We start from the raw sequence: 18,880 nt of genomic DNA on the forward strand, positions 1-18,880 counted from the left end.
ACCCCTTTCAGAAGCTAGCCAGCTAACTAGCTAGTAGTCAGTTAGCCACTGCTAGCGGTCATTACCTTTAACTCGGACATCTGCCAGCTTCAGCCCGGTCAACTCCTGCCAGCCTGCACAGCGCAATATCAACCCAGAGCATATCGGACTGCTTTTTTTTATTTGTAGGAATCCATATCTCCGGATTCCTACCGCAATCTTTGAACCTTTACTCCGGGTCATTGCAGATCATTGAAACCCAGCCTAAAACCCCAAACACCAAGCAATGCAGGTGTACCTCATTTAGCCTGGAGTTAGCCTCGAGCTAGGCCCATCTCCCGGCTAGCTGAAGAAATCCATCAGATAATCCCTGGACTTCAATACCTCTTTTGACAATTGGCCTGGACCCACCGGTCCATCACGACTGGTCTGCCGATGTAACCGTCCGAGGGGGTTTCAACAGGCTCTTGCGTTTTGACGTCCCCCTGAGGCCCATCTGCTAGCACTGACTTGCTAGCTGTGTGAATCTCCGTGCCTCTAGCTCGCCTAGCTACTCACTGGACCCTATGATTACTTGGCTTCACATGCCTCTCCCTAATGTCTATATGCCTTGTCTATTGCTGTTTTGGTTAGTACATTTTGTCTTATTTTACTGTAGAGCCTCCAGCCCTGCTCAATATTCCTTAGCTAGTCCTGTTCCACCCCCCACACGTGGTGACCGCATGGTGCTTCTAGAGACAAAGCCTCTCTCATCGTCACTTAATGCCCAGGCTTACCTCCACTACTCACATCCTACCATACACTTGTCTGTACATTATGCCTTGAATCTATCCTTCCATGCCCAGAAACCCGCTCCTTTTACTCTGTTCTCAACACACTAGACGACCAGTTCTTTTAACCTTTAGTCATACTCTTATCCTACTCCCCTTCTGTTCCTCTGGTGATATAGAGGTTAACCCAGGCCCTGCAGCCCCCATCATCACTTCCATTCTCCAGGCGCTCTCATTTGTTGACTTCTGTAACCGTAAAAGCATTGGTTTCATGCATGTTAACATTAGAACCCTCCTCCCTAACTTTGTTTTATTCACTGCTTTAGCACACTCCGCCAACCCGGATGTCCTAACCGTGTCTGAATCCTGGTTTAGGAAGGCCACCAAAAATCCTGACATTTCCATCCTTAACTATAATATTTTCCGACAAGATAGAACTGCCAAAGGGGACGCAGTTGCAATCTACTGCAGAGATAGCTTGCAGATTTCTGTCATACTATCCAGGTCTGTGCCCAAACAATTCAAGCTTCTACTTTTAAAAATCCACCTTTCCAGAAACAAGTCTCACACTCTTGTCGGTTGTTATAGACCCCCTTCAGCCCCCAGCTGTGCCCTGGACACTATGTGAATTGATCTTCGTAGTCACCCATCTATCTTCAGAGTTTATACTGTTAGGTGACCTAAACTGGGACATGCTTAACTTCTTAAGGTATAGGGGGCAGCATTTTCACTTTTGGATAAATAGCGTGCCCAATTTCAACTTCCTGCTACTCATGCCAGGAATATAAGATATGCATATTATTAGTAGATTTGGATAGAAAACACTCTGAAGTTTCTAAAACTGTTTGAATCATGTCTGTGAGTATAACAGAACTTATGTAGCAGGCAAAACCCCGAGGACTAACCGTTTATTTTTTTGGTCTCTGTCTGTTCACTGAGTTCTCATTGGCAAATGATATTTCTTAGGAACCTGTTTTAAGTTCCTACCGCTTTCACTGGATGTCACCAGTCTTTGGAATTTGGTTGAGGTTATTCAATTGTGCAATGAAGAAGTAGGCCGTCTACGAACTGGGTAACACTGTTGAGAGTGCGCAAGACGTGAAAAGTAGCATGGTTTGTTGTCTTCCTGTATTGAACACTGATAGACCCGTCTAAAATTTGATCGATTATTAACGTTTAAAAATACCTAAAGTTGTATTACAAAAGTAGTTTGAACTATTTTGGCAAAGTTTATAGGCAACTTTTGAAATATTTTGTAGTCACGTTGCGCATTTTGGAAGTTTTTCTGGATCAAACGCGCTTTATAAATTGACATTTGGATATATATGGACGGAATTAATCGAACAAAAGGACCAATTGTGATGTGTATGGGACATATTGGAGTGCCAACAAAAGAAGCTCGTCAAAGGTAATGCATGTTTTATATTTTATTTCTGCGTTTTGTGTAGTGCCTGCAGGGTTGAAATATGCTACCCTCTTTGTTGACTGTTGTGCTATCATCAGATAATAGATTCTTATGCTTTCGCCGAAAAGCCTTTTTAAAATCTGACATGTTGACTGGATTCACAACGAGTGTATCTTACATGTGTGATTTAATGAAAGTTAGAATTTTATATATATTTTTTGAATTTGCCGCGCTGCATTTCTAATGGTATTTCGATATCGAGGAAGCGCACAGTGGTTTTGCACATTCAAGGAATCCTTCGCTCAGCTAAGCTGGTAACTCCAAAATAATATTTCTCATCTTGAGATTGTTCAAACAGACAACGTCCAAGTGGGTAACAGTTGTTGAAATTACATCATAGTAACTATGCAGAAACCGGTTCAAATTCTGCCCCCTGGTATATTTGTGCTCCACAGCATGGCAATGTTCTGATCAAATAAACATGTACTGTATAATTGGATCAGAATTGTTATTTGAAAGACCACTAATAACAACACTGCAGTACAGTGTATTAAAATGACATATCTTAGTCTTACCTTGGTCTTATTATATCAATGTTTTTATCAAATTAACATATTCAGTTAATTTAGGTATATGGCCAGTTAGAGGTAAACCGCCCTATTCATGAAAATGGTTTGCTCTTAAAGTCACGTGGTCGTGGCTTGCTATATTAAGCAGGCAGATGGGCATGGAGATATTAAATTATGTTCAATTGAACGTTAGGACACTCAATTTGCCCATTCTAAGTGACTGAGCGTGGTATGATTGTCGGTGCCAGGCGTGCCTGTTCCATCTAAAAAATGACCAGCCTCCTTGGCTTTTCACGAAGAACAGTGTCTAAGGTTTTACCAAGAATGATGTGACAAAGAAAAAACATCCAGTTAGCGGAAGACCTGTGGGTGGAAACAACTCGTTGATGAGAGGTCGAAGGAGAATGGCAAGAATTGTGTAAGCTAACAGGCAGTCCACAAACAGGCAAATAATGGCTCAGTACAACTGAGGTGTGCAGAATGGCATCTCGGAACACATAACTCGTTGGTCGTTGTCACGGCTGGGCTATTTCAGCAGACGACCACACTGGGTTCCATTTCTATCAGCTAAAAACAAGAAGAAGCACCTCCAATAGACAATTGAGGAGTAGAAAAACACTGTCTGGTCTGACGAATACTGGATCCTGTTGTCATGCTGTTGGCAGTCAGGAGTTTGTGTAAGCAGCATAAGTCCATGGCCCCATCCTGCCTGTTTTCCTGGCACACGTTAGGTCCCTTTATACCAATTTAGCCACGTTTCCATGCCCAACTAATTCAGGCTGTTCTGGAGGCAAAGGGGGGTTTTATCCGGTACTACATGGGTGTACCTAATAAACCGTGTGTATAATTTTATCAGCATTATAGCTCACTCAAAAGAATAGCACTAACAACACTGCAATCCTGACTAATGCTCTGTGGGTTGTCTGTTTTGTACAGGGTTCCGGAACCTTCACCTGGATGACCAGATGACCCTGCTGCAGTGCTCCTGGCTGTTCCTCATGTCGTTCGGCTTGGGCTGGCGCTCCTACCAGCAGTGTAACGGGGGGATGTTGTGCTTCGCCCCTGACCTGGTTATTAATGAGTAAGTTCAGAGAGTCAGAGATGGAGAGGGGTCAGGAATACACCTAGGAGGGCTGTAGCTGACTGGGGGCACTGGAGATGAGAAAGGTCAGCCTGGGTGGTAAGTGGGTTTCTATGAATCAATAGTTAAACCCTCTTTATGATATGGATTGCCTGAATGAAACACTGATGCATATATATACAGTGTATTACATACAGTGCCAGTCAAAAGTTTAGGCACACCTACTCATTCCAGGTTTTTTTTCTTTATTTATACTATATTCTACATTGTAGAAGACCTCAAAACTATGAAATAACACGCATGGAATCATGTAGTAACCCAAAAGTGTTAAACAAGTAAAAATATATGTTTTATATTTGAGATTCTTCAAAGTAGCCACCCTTTGCCTGGATGACAGCTTTGCACACTCTTGGCATTCTCTCAACCAGCTTAATGAGGTAGTCACCTGGTATGCATTTCAATTCACAGATGTGCCTTGTTTGTGTAATTTCTTTCCTTTTTATGCATTTGAGCCAATCAGTTCTGTTGTGACAAGGTGGGGGTGGTATACAGAAGATAGGGCTATTTGGTAAAATACCAAGTTCATATTAGAAAAAGCCAAGGCTAGCTTTTTCAAGCAGAAATTTGCTTCCTGCAACACAAACTCAAAAAAGTTCTGTGACATTGTAAAGTCCATGGAGAATAAGAGCACCTCCTCCCAGCTGCCCACTGCACTGAGGATAGGAAACTCTGTCACCACCGATAAATCTACTATAATTGAGAATTTCAATAAACATTTTTCTACCCCTACCCCGGTCAACAGCACTGCACCCCCCACAGCAACTCGCCTAATTCTTCCCCATTTCTCCTTCTCCAAAATCCAGTCAGCTGGTGTTCTGAAAGAGCTGCATAATCTGGACCCCTACAAGTCAGCCGGGCTAGACAATCTGGACCCTTTCTTTCTAAAACTATCTGCCGAAATTGTTGTAACCCCTATTACTAGCCTGTTCAACCTCTTTCATGTCGTCTGAGATTCCCAAAGATTGGAAGGCAGCTGCGGTCATCCCCCTCTTTAAAGGGGGGACACTCTTCACCCAAACTGCTACAGACCTATATCTATCCTACCCTGCCTTTCTAAAGTCTTCAAAAGCCAAGTTAACAAACAGATCACCGACCATTTCGAATCCCACCGTACCTTCTCCGCTATGCAATCTGGTTTCAGAGCTGGTCATGGGTGCACCTCAGCCACGCTCAAGGTCCTAAACTATATCTTAACCGCCATCGATAAGAAACAATACTGTGCAGCCCTATTCATTGACCTGGCCAAGGCTTTCGACTCTGTCAATCACCACATCCTCATCGGCAGACTCAACAGCCTTGGTTTCTCAAATGATTGCCTCGCCTGGTTCACCAACTACTTCTCTGATAGATTTTAGTGTGTCAAATCTGAGGGCCTGTTGTCCGGGCCTCTGGCAGTCTCTATGGGGGTGTCACAGGGTTCAATTCTTGGGCCGGCTCTCTTCCCTGTATACATCAATGATGTTGCTCTTGCTGCTGGTGAGTCTCTGATCCACCTCTACGCAGATGACACCATTCTGTATACTTCTGGCCCCTCCTTGGACACTGTGTTAACAACCCTCCAGACGAGCTTCAATGCCATACGACTCTCCTTCCGTGGCCTCCAACTGCTCTTAAATACAAGTAAAACTAAATGCATGCTCTTCAACCGATCGTTGCCTGCACCTGCCCGCCCGTCCAGCATCACTACTTTGGACGGTTCTGACTTAGAATATGTGGACAACTACAAATACCTAGGTGTCTGGTTAGACTGTAAACTCTCCCTCCAGACTCACATAAAACATCTCTAATCCAAAGTTAAATCTAGATTTGGATTCCTATTTCGCAACAAAGCATACTTCACCCATGCTGCCAAACATACCCTCGTAAAACTGACCATCTTACCGATCCTCGACTTCGGCGATGTCATTTACAAAATAGCCTCCAACACCCTACTCAACAAATTGGATGCAGTCTATTACAGTGCTATCCGTTTTTGTCACCAAAGCCCCATATACTACCCACCACTGCTACCTGTACACTCTCGTTGGCTGGTCCTCGCTTCATACTCTTCTTCTACAATGTAGAAAATAGTACAAAATAAATAAAAACCCTTGAATGAGTAGGTGTGTCCAAAACTTTGACTGGTACTGTATATATATCCTGGACAAAGTGAAGAGAAAGGACATACTGTCCATCCAATAAGGGCTGATTTCACAGCCCAGAGTGTCAACGCTCTGTTTCTCCAGCTGTATCATAGGCGGAACATTCATTACACTATGTCGATTGCAGCTGGAAACAGGTGTTGATTATCGTGTGTGTGTGTGTGTGTGTGTGTGTGTGTGTGTCAGTGAGAGGATGAAGTTGCCATACATGACCGACCAGTGTGAGCAGATGCTGAAGATTTCCACAGAGTTTGTGAGGCTGCAGGTGTCCTATGACGAGTACCTGTGTATGAAAGTCCTACTGCTGCTCAGCACAGGTACAGTACAACATTTACAGTGATTTTTAGTTATACAGTATGATTTGTATACTATGTTTTTCATTGTCATATTTGTAAAAGTATAACATAAAAATATTACCTGAATAATTTTAGTAATTTAGCAGGTGCTCTTATCCAGAGCGACTTAAAATAAATACATTCATCTTAAAATGGCTAGTTGAGACAACCACATGCCGTGGGATTTAAGATAGATACTCTGAAGAGGTAGGAACAGGCTGGGGAAAAGCAGATGTTTGGACGTCTCAAAGTACAGAAGAGGAGTTCATCCAGACAGACAACTGAAGCTTCAGGTTTTCAATTAGCTTTGTACAAATGAGGCCTCGGTAAAAAAAGTCCCAGCATGACAAACCATTACCAAAACATATTTAAGCAGAAGACACTGCTTATTGACTGGGGAACAAAGCTTTTAAAGGCTTTCAAATTACTCAGTGAGTAGTGTTGAAAGGAGCACACACTTGTCTTTTGATTGCTTCTTAGGGAAATTAAAATGACATTTACAGACAGAGCAGTGTTTTTGAATTTTTTTTTTTACCAGTGAGCAATCATCCTTGATTTTCTCTCACACAGGACCGACAGACATTTTCACGTTTTATTTTTGTCTCATCCATAATGATATCCGCATAATTGGATCTGGAAATGTCAAGAGGACCATTTTTGATCGATGTAGACATATTGCCTGCTATTATAGACCTGGGTCATTCCACAAAAATGTTGTCCCTTTTTTGTGTCCCTTTGCTATTTTAAATAGAAATTCTGAACCAATATTGAGTAAAAAAAATCAATGTAAAAAGTGTGCATTTTGACATGTCCCTCCATGCTCCATTTGTGTCTTCTAGGAAGATTTTAACCCACTTAACCCCAAAATGTTTCCTAAGTTTTCACCATCAGTAACCATGTTTCCATCCAGTTTTTATGCGAGTAAGGTCATGTCGTATATACAATAAAAATATCATGACAGCTGTTAAGAACATTTCTTCATTTGAAATGGTGGGAACTTTTTGTGTCGGTAAAATGTATTATGTGAGAAATTGTTGTGGAAACGCCTTTAGATAAAACAAATTATGATGAAATTCACAGGGTGAAGAAAGTGAATGGTATGTATGCGCTTGATGCTCCTTTACAATAAATGTCGAGTGTTTTATTCTGGTGACATGATGTTCAATGCTTGATTGTTTTTATTTGTCAAAACAGCAATCTCATCATGTAGACTAGCCTACCCGCACTGTATCTGCGAGCTGTTGGCTAGAACACGTGCCAAGACCAGAGTAGGCCCATTTGCTATGTAACGCAACAGTTTTTGTGACATCTGTTGATAGAGTTGAAAATGTGATGAAAACACATTGAACATTACACTTTTATTTGGTACATGAAAAAGTAAATATTGTGTGCCCTACGTCATCACACACTGATTTGTATCTGCAACAAGTCAGTTGTGGGAAAATGCGCTTTTTTTGAAAGCGTATTTTAGAATATTTGCATGAAATTCTGTCACCAATTGGATGGAAACCTAGCTACTGACTCTCTAACTGACCCTATTGGATGGAAACCTAGCTACTGACTCTCTAACTGACCCTATTGGATGGAAACCATAGCTACTGACTCTCTAAATGACTCTATTGGATGCAAACTTAGCTATTGCTATTGTAAAGCCTTAGTTTGTTGCTTTGACAGTCATTGTATTAGTTATCTGTCCCAAATGTTCACCCTGTGAGGTGAACTGAACTTTAATATGGTGAAACTTGTCGTAAAAACCTAAAGAAACATTGAACATCTAATAGCCACATCATATTGTAAAAGCGGGTGAGCTAGTTCTACTCCTTTTGGCCATTTTTGTCTGGTGTTTTGTGCGGAAAACTGAGTGGGTTGAGAAAAAAACACTTCAACCCCATAGTGAGACTGGCTAGAAATATTTTAACAATAAAACAATTTTGTGAAGCTTGTATTCAATTGCCGCTTCCTGTTGCACACAACAAGCTTCTATACCCCCTGTAACAAGGATTCATGGCAGATTTAACTAGTAATTACCAGTTGGAGGCTGAGTATGTGAGCAGAGTTGAGCGGTCGGAAATCCCGCTTATGGAGCGGTGCTCCAACGCTCCACGTCCCTTTCAACCGCTCCACTAAAATCCGCTCCTCACTCACAGGAAAAAAAACGTCCGTTTCATATTATATATACATATTGTGGAGCGTTGTACAATGTATAGTCATTGTTTAAATCCATACAATCCAAAAATGGTGAAATCCCTCAATCTGACCAAGTTGCACCAATTCAGTGACCTTTGAGAAGTGTAACTACCCAACTATAGACATATCTCCTGTTAGTTGTGATTCACCGATATGAGGGCCACCATTGTTCCTGTTCCCAAGAAAGCTAAGGTAACGGAGCTAAATGACTACCGCCCTGTAGCACTCACTTCTGTCATCATGAAGTGCTTTGTGAGACTTGTCAAGGACCATATCACCTCCACCTTACCTGACACCCAATACCCACTCCAATTTGCTTACCGCCCCAATAGGTCCACAGACGACGCAATCACACTGCCTTAACCCATCTGGACAAGATGAATACCTATGTAAGAATGCTGTTCATCGATTACAGCTCAGCATTTAACACCATAGTGATCCCAAGATGGCGTAGCAGTGTTTGTTTGTCCTCTTGTGTACTTTTTGTATTTTTTTGTATTTATATTTCAATTTATTTTCAATCTCTTTTTGATTTTTAATTTGATTATACATTCCGGTAACCTGCCTCACCCAATGTGATACGGAACCGCTATTATTTAAAATTTTTCAGCTGTTCACCCGAACCCCACTCATACACGGCTATAGCCCAATACTCCACCGGATCCTTGCTGTAAACTCTGGACCTGGGCACCGGATCACCGCTGCTACCGATTGGCTATAGTGGCTAATGCCACTGCCAAGAAGCTAGCACCAGTTAGCTGTGTTAGCCGTGAACCAGGCGTATCTCCCGGCTAGCAAACTAAATTCTACAAAACCTCTTTCGCCATCTGGCTTGGATTCTCTGCCAACACGGCACCCCTCCGCACCACCACGACTGGCGACGAATATTCCATCCGCTGTGCCTTCAACCGGCCTCCGTCGGAGCAGACGCTCCTACTATCCCCGGGCTACTAACTTTAAACGCCGTGTCGCCCACGTGCTAACGTAGTGGCGGCTTCCCTGTTCCATCAACTGCTGCCTCCTGGACACTATGATCACTTGGCTACAAAGCTGATGCCTGCTGGACTGTCCATTAATCACGGTACTCCATTCTGTTTATTTATTTTTATCTGTCGGCCCCAGCCGCGAATTCAGGCTCTATGTGTAGTTAATCCGACCCTCTCTGCCTAGTCATCACCATTTTACCTGCTGTTGTGTTAGCTGATTAGCTGTTGTTGTCTCATCTGTTGGTTTAGCTAGCTCTCCCAATCAACACCTGCATCAACATTACTTTATGCCTCGCTGTATGTCTCTCTCAAATGTCAATATGCATTCTATACTGTTGTTCAGGTTAGTTAGCATTGTTTTAGTTTACAATGAGCCCCAAGTTCCACTCTTCATACCTCTGATACCTCCTTTGTCCCACCTCCCACACATGCGGTGACCTCACCCATTACAACCAGCATGTCCAGAGACACAACCTCTCTTATCATCACCCAGTGCCTGGGCTTACCTCTGCTGTACCCGCACCCCACCATACCCCTGTCTGCGCAAAATTCCCCTGAATATATTCTACCACGCCCAGAAATCTGCTCCTTTTATTCTTTGTCCCCAACGCTCTAGGCGACCAGTTTTGATAGTCTTTAGCCGCACCCTCATCCTACTCCGCCTCTGTTCCGCGGGTGATGTGGAGGTAAACCCAGACCCTGCATGTCCCCAGGCACCCTCATTTGTTGACTGCTGTGATCAAAAAAGCCTTGGTTTCTTGCATGTCAACATCAGAAGCCTCCTCCCTAAGTTTGTTTTACTCACTGCTTTAGCACACTCTGCCAACCCTGATGTCCTTGCCGTGTCTGATTCCTAGCTTAGGAAGGCCACCAAAAATTCTGAGATTTCCATACCAAACTATAAAAGTTTCCGTCAAGATAGAACTGCCAAAGGGGGAGGAGTTGCAGTCTACTGCAGAGATAGCCTGCAAAGTAATGTCATACTTTCCAGGTCCATACCCAAACAGTTCGAACTTCTAATTTAAAAAATTATCTCTCCAGAAATAAGTCTCTCACTGTTGCCGCCTGCTACCGACCCCACTCAGCTCCCAGCTGTGCCCTGGACACCATTTGTGAATGGATCGCCCCCCATCTAGCTTCAACATTTGTTCTGTTAGGTGACCTAAACTGGGATATGCTTAACACCCCGGCAGTCCTACAATCTAAGCTAGATGCCCTCAATCTCACACAAATCATCAAGGAACCCACCAGGTACAACCCTAACTCTGTAAACAAGGGCACCCTCATAGACGTTATCCTGATCAATTGGCCCTCCAAATACACCTCTGCTGTCTTCAATCAGGATCTCAGCGATCACTGCCTCATTGCCTGTATCTGCTACGGGTCCGCAGTCAAACGACCACCCCTCATCACTGTCAAACGCTCCCTAAAACACCTCTGCGAGCAGGCCTTTCTAATCGACCTGGCCCGGGTATCCTCGAAGGATATTGACCTCAGGACCTCAGGATGCCTGGTCATTCTTTAAAAGTAACTTCCTCACCATCTTCGATAAGCATGCTCCGTTAAAAAAATGCATAACTACGAACAGATATAGCCCTTGGTTCACTCCAGACTTGACTGCCCTCGACCAGCAGAAAAACATCCTGTGGCGGACTGCAATAGCATCGAATAGTTTGCGCGATATGCAACTGTTCAGGGAAGTCAGGAACGAATACACGCAGTCAGTCAGGAAAGCAAAGGCCAGCTTTTTCAAGAAGAAATTTGCATCCTGTAGCTCCAAAAAGTTATGGGACACTGTAAAGTCCATGGAGAACAAGAGAACCTCCTCCCAGCTGCCCACTGCACTGAGGCTAGGTAACATGGTCACCACCGATAAATCCATGATAATTGAAAACTTCAACAAGCATTTCTCAACGGCTGGCCATGCCTTCCTCCTGGCTACTCCAATCTCGGCCATCAGCTCTGCCCCCCACCCGAAGCTACTCGCCCAAGCCTCCCCAGCTTCTCCTTTACCCAAATCTAGATAGCAGATGTTCTGAAAGAGCTGCAAAACCTGGACCCATACAAATCAGCTGGGCTTGACAATCTGGACACTCTATTTCTGAAACTATCCGCCGCCATTGTCGCAACACCTATTACCAGCCTGTTCAATCTCTCTTTCATATCGTCTGAGATCCCCAAGGATTGGAAAGCTGCCGCAGTCATCCCCCTCTTCAAAGGGGGAGACACCCTGGACCCAAACTGTTACAGATCTATATTCCATCCTGCCCTGCCTATCTAAGGTCTTCGAAAGCCAAGTCAACAAACAGATCACTGACCATCTCGAATCCCACCGTACCTCCGCTGTGCAATCTGGTTTCCGAGCCGGTCACGGGTAAACTTCAGCCACGCTCAAGGTACTAAACGATATCATAACCGCCATCGATAAAAGACAGTACTGTGCAGCCGTTTTCATCGACCTGGCCAAGGCTTTCGACTCTGTCAATCACCATATTGTTATCGGCAGACTCAGTGGCCTCGGTTTTTCTAATGACTGCCTCGCCTGGTTCACCAACTACTTTGCAGACAGAGTTCAGTGTGTCAAATCGGAGGGCATGTTGTCCGGTCCTCTGGCAGTCTCTATGGGGGTGCCACGGGGTTCAATTCTCGGGCCCACTCTTTTTTTCTGTATATATCAATGATGTTGCTCTTGCTGCGGGCGATTCCCTGATCCACCTCTACGCAGACGACACCATTCTGTATACTTCTGGCCCTTCCTTGGACACTGTGCTATCTAACCTCCAAACTAGCTTCAATGCCGTACAACACTCCTTCCGTGGCTGCCAACTGCTCTTAAACGCTAGTGAAACCAAACCACCCTGGATGGTTCCGACCTAGAATATGTGGACATCTATAAGTACCTAGGAGTCTGGCTAGACTGTAAACTCTCCTTCCAGACTCATATCAAACATCTCCAATCTAAAATCAAATCTAGAGTCGACTTTCTATTTTGCAACAAAGCCTCCTTCACTCACGCCGCCAGTAAAACTGAATATCCTACCGATCCTCGACTTCGGCAATGTCATCTACAAAATAGCTTCCAATACTCTACTCTACTCTAAACTGGATGCAGTTTATCACTGTGCCATCCGTTTTGTTACTAAAGCACCTTATACCACCCACCACTGCGACCTGTATGCTCTAGTCGGCTGGCCCTTGCTACATATTCGTCGCCAGACCCACTGGCTCCAGGTCATCTACAAGTCCATGCTAGGTAAAGCTCCGCCTTATCTCAGTTCACTGGTCACGATGGCAACACCCACCTGTAGCACGCGCTCCAGCAGGTGTATCTCATTGATCATCCCTAAAGCCAACGCCTTTCCTTCCAGTTCTCTGCTGCCTGTGATTGGAACCAATTGCAAAAATAGCTGAAGTTGGAGACTTATCTCCCTCACCAACTTTAAACATATCTGAGCAGCTAACCGATCCCTGCAGCTGTACATAGTCCATCCGTAAATATCCCACCCAATTTACTTACCTCATCCCCATACTGTTTTTATTTATTTACTTTTCTGCTCTTTTGCACACCTGTATCTCTACTTGTACATGACCATCTGATCATTTATCACTCCAGTGTTAATCTGCTAAATTGTAGTTATTCGCCTACCTCCTCATGCCTTTTGCACACAATGTATATAGACTCTTTTCTTTCCTTTTTTTCTACTGTGTTATTGACTTGTTTATTGTTTACTCCATGTGTAACTCTGTGTTGATGTCTGTTCACACTGCTATGCTTTATCTTGGCCAGGTCGTGGTTGTAAATTAGAACTTGTTCTAAACTAGCCTACCTGGTGAAATAACGGTGAAATAAAATAAATAAATAGAACCCTCCAAACTCGACTCTGCCCTGTGCAACTGGGTCCTGGACTTCCTGACGGCCGCCCCCCAGGTGGTGATGGTAGGTAACAACATCTCCACCCCGCTGATCCTCAATACTGGGTCCACAAGGGTGCATTCTCAGCTCTCTCCTGTACTCCCTGTTCACCCACGACTGCGTAGCCATGCACGCCTCCAACTCAATCATCAAGTTTGCAGACAAGACTACAGTGGTAGGCTTGATTACCAACAGCGATGAGACTGCCTACAGGGAGGAGGTGAGGGCCCTCGGAGTATGGTTTCAGGAAAATAACCTCACACTCAATGTCAACAAAACAAAGGAGATGATCGTGGACTTCAGGAAACAGCACCCCCCTATCCACATTGACGGGACAGTGGAGAAGGTGGAAAGTTTTAAGTTCCTTGGCGTACACATCACGGACAATCTGAAATGGTCCACCCACACAGACAGCGTGGTGAATAAGGCGCAGCAGCGCCTATTCAACCTCAGGAGGTCACCAAAAACACTCTCAAACTTTTACAGATGCACAATCGAGAGCATCCTGTCGGGTTGTATCACCGCCTGGTACGGGCAACTGCTCTGCCCATAACTGTAAGGCTCTCCAGAGAGTAGTAAGGTCTGCACAACGAATCACCGGGGGCAAACTGCCTGCCCTCCAGGACACCTACACCACCCGATGTCACAGGAAGGCCAAAAAGATCATCAAGGACAACAACCACCCGAGCCACTGCCTGTTCACCCCGCGATCATCCAGAAGGTGAGGTCAGTACAGGTACATCAAAGCGGGGACCGAGAGACTGAAAAACTGCTTCTATCTCAAGGCCATCAGACTGTTAAACAGCCATCACTAACATTGTGGCTGCTGCCAACATACTGACTCAACTCTAGCCACTTTAATAATGGAATTATTTTTGTAATAAAGTTATCACTAGCCATTTTAAACAATGCCAGTTTGTTTATATGATGTTTACATACCCTACTTTACTTATCTCATATGTATATACTGTACGCTATACCATCTACTGCATCTTGCCATCTTATGTAATTAAATGTATCACTAGCCACTTTAAACAATGCCACTTTATATAATGTTTTCATACCCTACATTACTCATCTCATATGTATGCACTGTACTCTATACCATCTACTGCATCTTGCCTATGCTGTTCGGCCATCACTCATTCATATATTTGTATGTACATATTCGTATTCATTCCTTTACACTTGTGAAATTGTTAGGTTAGATTACTTGTTAGATATTACTGCATGGTCGGAACTAGAAGCACAAGCATTTCACTCCACTCGCATTAACATTTGCTAACCATGTGTATGTGACAAATAAAATGTTATTTGGATTTGATGACATTTTTGGCCGATACCGATATACAATATTTTCCTTGCCAAAAAACCCGATACCGATAACCAATATAAAACATCTTAGCAGCCTTTTAAGCATTCTAGTACAGTTAAATAGTTAACACACACACATGGATGCAGCGGTCTAAGGCACGGCATCTCAGTGCAGGAGGCTCCATTACAGTCCCTAGTTCGAATCCAGGCTGCATCACATCCGGCTGTGATTGGGAGTCCCATAGGGCGGCGCACAATTGGCACAGTGTCGTCCGGCGTAGGCCGTCATTGTAAATAAGAATTTGTTCTTAACTGACTTGCCAATTAAAAAGGTTACATACACACCACACTGACAAAAAATATATATTTTGTTGGCATTTACCTATGTCCCCATTACCAGTAAAACATAATCAAAACATATTTCTTTCACTTACTTGCTGTGTTGTTTCGTTGTTTGTTCGTTCAGTATTTTCATTCTCAACCAGGATTTCAATGGAACGCCTTTTGGATCTTTGCGTGTCAAAAAGAAAACAATGACCAGTAGACTATTTGACTTGTCAAATAAGCTTGTTGACCAAAAAGGACTTGAAATATGACTGCACATTCTTTAAGTTTTTTTGATAGTTATTACAGATTGATAACACTTTCATCTAAACATCGATATGTATGCTATGATGCTGGTAAAGTTGTCTCGCGGATTAATGGATTAATGACCCATCTATGTGAAGCTAGCCACAATAAGAATTAGCCACAATAGTAGACTGCGGTTAGCCTTCAAAATAAAACTATGGCATAATTCTACTATTTGTATTAATTTGCATCACTGTCAATGACGTACTTTTATTTTGAAGGCAAACTGCAAATTTCACTCTTGTGCCTAATCCTTATTGTGGATAGCTTCACAACCAAGTCCAGTCAAGCCTCACTAGCCAGATGAAGCTTCCTGGCTGTTTATAACGTTAGCTTTGGCTATCTGGCTCGCTATTTATTTTCATGAACTGAAGTTCAATTTCAATAGGTGAACAACAAGTAGCAACCTAGCTAATACTTACTCACAAGGATTCCTAAATCATTGCTAAGAATAAGCTACCCCAGAAGTTGCGGTCGAACAAATGATGCTTTATTACCAATGCGGTATTGTAAACACATAATTCGTGGCCGGTGTTTGCTTGTTTGCAGACTTTTTAAAAAGCTTTGACAGTGCTACTGTATCTTTTTTGACACGCAAAGACCCAAACAGCGTTCCATAGTATGTATGTCTTGAAGCTAATAGCAGTGACGCTATTACTGTGTAACTCCGGTAGGGCAACATCTGAAAAATAGCGCACTTGGTAGTGTGTACCGGTGCTCGACCAGGCAGCGAAAGCCAACATCACCCACGACAGAGAACGGTTGATTGTCAAGAAAAATGAATTCCATTATCTTGGCTTTAATGGATTTCGCCTTTTGAGTTGTCTCACTGAAATGTTCTTACCCTTTCAAATGACTGCTTGACTTGTTGACTGCTTGATCCACACAGCAGATATTGTGGGCTAGGTTATGAATGCTGTGTTGCACGTGTAGCGCAACATTTTACGTGGCGACATTACGGCATTATTCTCTTCTATGTTTGGAAAATAACCTCACTATATCCAAACCAAAAAGAGTATACCAGGGGCAAGCCAATTTGTACAGTGGGGAGAACAAGTATTTGATACACTGCCCATTTTGCAAGTTTTCCTACTTGCAACATGTACAAAGCATTTAGAGGTCTGTAATTTTTATCATAGGTACACTTCAACTGTGAGAGATGGAATCTAAAACAAAAATACAGAAAATCACATTGTATGATTTTTAAGTAATTCATTTGCATGTTATTGCATGACGTAAGTATTTGACACATCAGAAAAGCAGAACTTAATAGTTGGTACAGAAACCTTTGTTTGAAGGTTAGATCATAGGTTTACTTTAGTTCTTGATCCTTCAGGTTTCGGGGCTGTCGCTGGGCAATACGGACTTTCAGCTCCCTCCAAATATTTTCTATTGGGTTCAGGTCTGGAGACTGGCTAGGCCACTCCAGGACCTTGAGATGCTTCTTAGTTTCCTTGGCTGTATGTTTCGGGTTGTTGTCATGCTGGAAGACCCAGCCACGACCCATCTTCAATGCTCTTACTGAGGGAAGGAGGTTGTTGGCCAAGATCTCACGATGCATGGCCCCATCCATCCTCCCCTCAATACGGTGCAGTCGTCCTGTCCCCTTTGCACAAAAGCATCCCCCAAAAATTATGTTTCCACCTCCATGCTTCACAGTTGGGATGGTGTTCTTGGGGTTGTACTCATCCTTCTTCTTCCTCCAAACACGGCGAGTGGAGTTTAGAACAAAAAGCTCTATTTTTGTCTCATCAGACCACATGCCCTTCACCCATTCCTCCTCTGGATCATCCAGATGGTCATCGGCAAACTTCAGATGGGCCTGGACATGCACTGGCTTGAGCAGGGGGATCTTGCGTGCGCTGCAGGATTTTAATCCATGGCGGCGTAGTGTGTTACTAATGGTTTTCTTTGAGACTGTGGTCCCAGCTCTCTTCAGGTCATTGACCAGGTCCTGCCATGTAGTTCTGGGCTGAGCCCTCACCTTCCTCATGATCATTGATGCCCCACGAGTTGAGATCTTGCATAGAGCCCCAGACCGAGGGTGATTGACCGTCATCTTGAGCTTCTTTCATTTTCTAATAATTGCGCCAACAGTTGTTGCCTTCTCACCAAGCTGCTTGCCTATTGTCCTGTAGCCCATCCCAGCCTTGTGCAGGTCTACAATTTTATCCCTGATGTCCTTACACAGCTCTCTGGTCTTGGCCATTGTGGAGAGGTTGGAGTCTGTTTGAGTGTGTGGACATGTTTCTTTTATACAGGTAACGAGTTCAAACAGGTGCAGTTAATACAGATAATGAGTGTAGAGCAGGAGGGCTTCTTAAAGAAAATCGAACAGGTCTCTGAGCCGGAATTGTGATTTTCTGTTTTTTTTTGTTTTAGATTCCGTCTCTCACAGTTGAAGTGTCCCTATGATAAAAATAGACGTTTACATGCCAGCAGCATACCACCCTGCATACCACTGCTGGCTTGCTTCTGAAGCTAAGCAGGGTTGGTCCTGGTCAGTTCCTGGATGGGAGACCAGATGCTGCTGGAAGTGGTGTTGGAGGGCCAGTTGGAGGCACTTTTTCCTATGGTCTATAACAATATCCCAATGCCCCAGGGCAGTGATTAGGGACATTGCCCTGTGTCGGGTGCAGTCTTTTGGATGGGACGTTAAATGGGTGTCCTGACTCTCTGAGGTCATTAAAGATCCCATGGCACTTATCGTAAGAGTAGGGGTGTTAACCCTGGTGTCCTGGCTAAATTCCCAATCTGGCCCTCAAACCATCACAGTCACCTAATAATCCCCAGTTTACAATTGGCTCATTCATCCCCCTCCTCTCCCCTGTAACTATTCCCCAGGTCGTTGCTGCAAATGAGAACGTGTTCTCAGTCAACTTACCTGGTAAAATAACAGATAAATAAATAAACATGCCTTGTAAGTACGAAACACTGCCGATTTTGCAGGTTATCAAATACTTGTTCTCCCCACTGTATTTCTCATCTGATAAGACAATTGGAGAGTATTTGACAATTTCCCACCTATGTTGTTTAGCATAATATCCATTGAGTGCGGTTTTGCTGGGCCTAATTCCAAGATCCCAGAAGCCTGCAGTCCACGGTAGATCCTTCATCTGGCTCTCATCAGGGAAGAATGGGACGGCATAAAACCCATTGACGTTACCTGTGGTTCTGAATATTTTCCATTGACCTAATTGTGGTTGATATGGAAGGGGTGGGTGGTGTGTACGAGACCGTAGTGACAGGATAATGGGCAGTGTTCAGACTAGGAGACTCTGGGTCAAAAGAGACTCCTTCCTTACCGAGCGTAGCTGTAGGTCAGATTGTCTAGCGTGAATGTTGGTAGACGAATTGAGGTTACATCCCAAGCTTTTCATTATGGATTTTTTGTAATGACATAAGTACTATATTGACATACACTGCCTTAAATGCATGATGTGTAAAAGATTGTTTGTATGTTTTACTCCCTCCCTCCTTACTCCCTCCCTCCCGCCCTCCTTCGTTTGT

The 18,880-nt window shown here is 43.7% G+C and overlaps 1 protein-coding gene across 4 annotated transcripts in view; it reads left to right on the top strand.

Moving 5' to 3' along the window:
• Window positions 1-18,880, top strand: part of LOC118372874 (glucocorticoid receptor) — a 112,162-nt gene that overhangs the window by 89,201 nt on the left and 4,081 nt on the right. For 3 of the 4 annotated variants that reach the window (XM_035758898.2, XM_035758900.2, XM_035758899.2), the window contains 2 exons: window positions 3,660-3,804; window positions 6,192-6,322. In XM_035758898.2, coding sequence (XP_035614791.1) covers window positions 3,660-3,804; window positions 6,192-6,322 — 276 coding nt within the window. Of the gene's footprint in view, window positions 1-3,659; window positions 3,805-6,191; window positions 6,323-6,910; window position 18,880 lie in introns of those variants that run through there. The other variant, XM_035758901.2, reaches the window with a different exon arrangement.

Source organism: Oncorhynchus keta, chromosome 11, assembly GCF_023373465.1.
Source record: "Oncorhynchus keta strain PuntledgeMale-10-30-2019 chromosome 11, Oket_V2, whole genome shotgun sequence".
Lineage (NCBI taxonomy): Eukaryota > Metazoa > Chordata > Actinopteri > Salmoniformes > Salmonidae > Oncorhynchus > Oncorhynchus keta.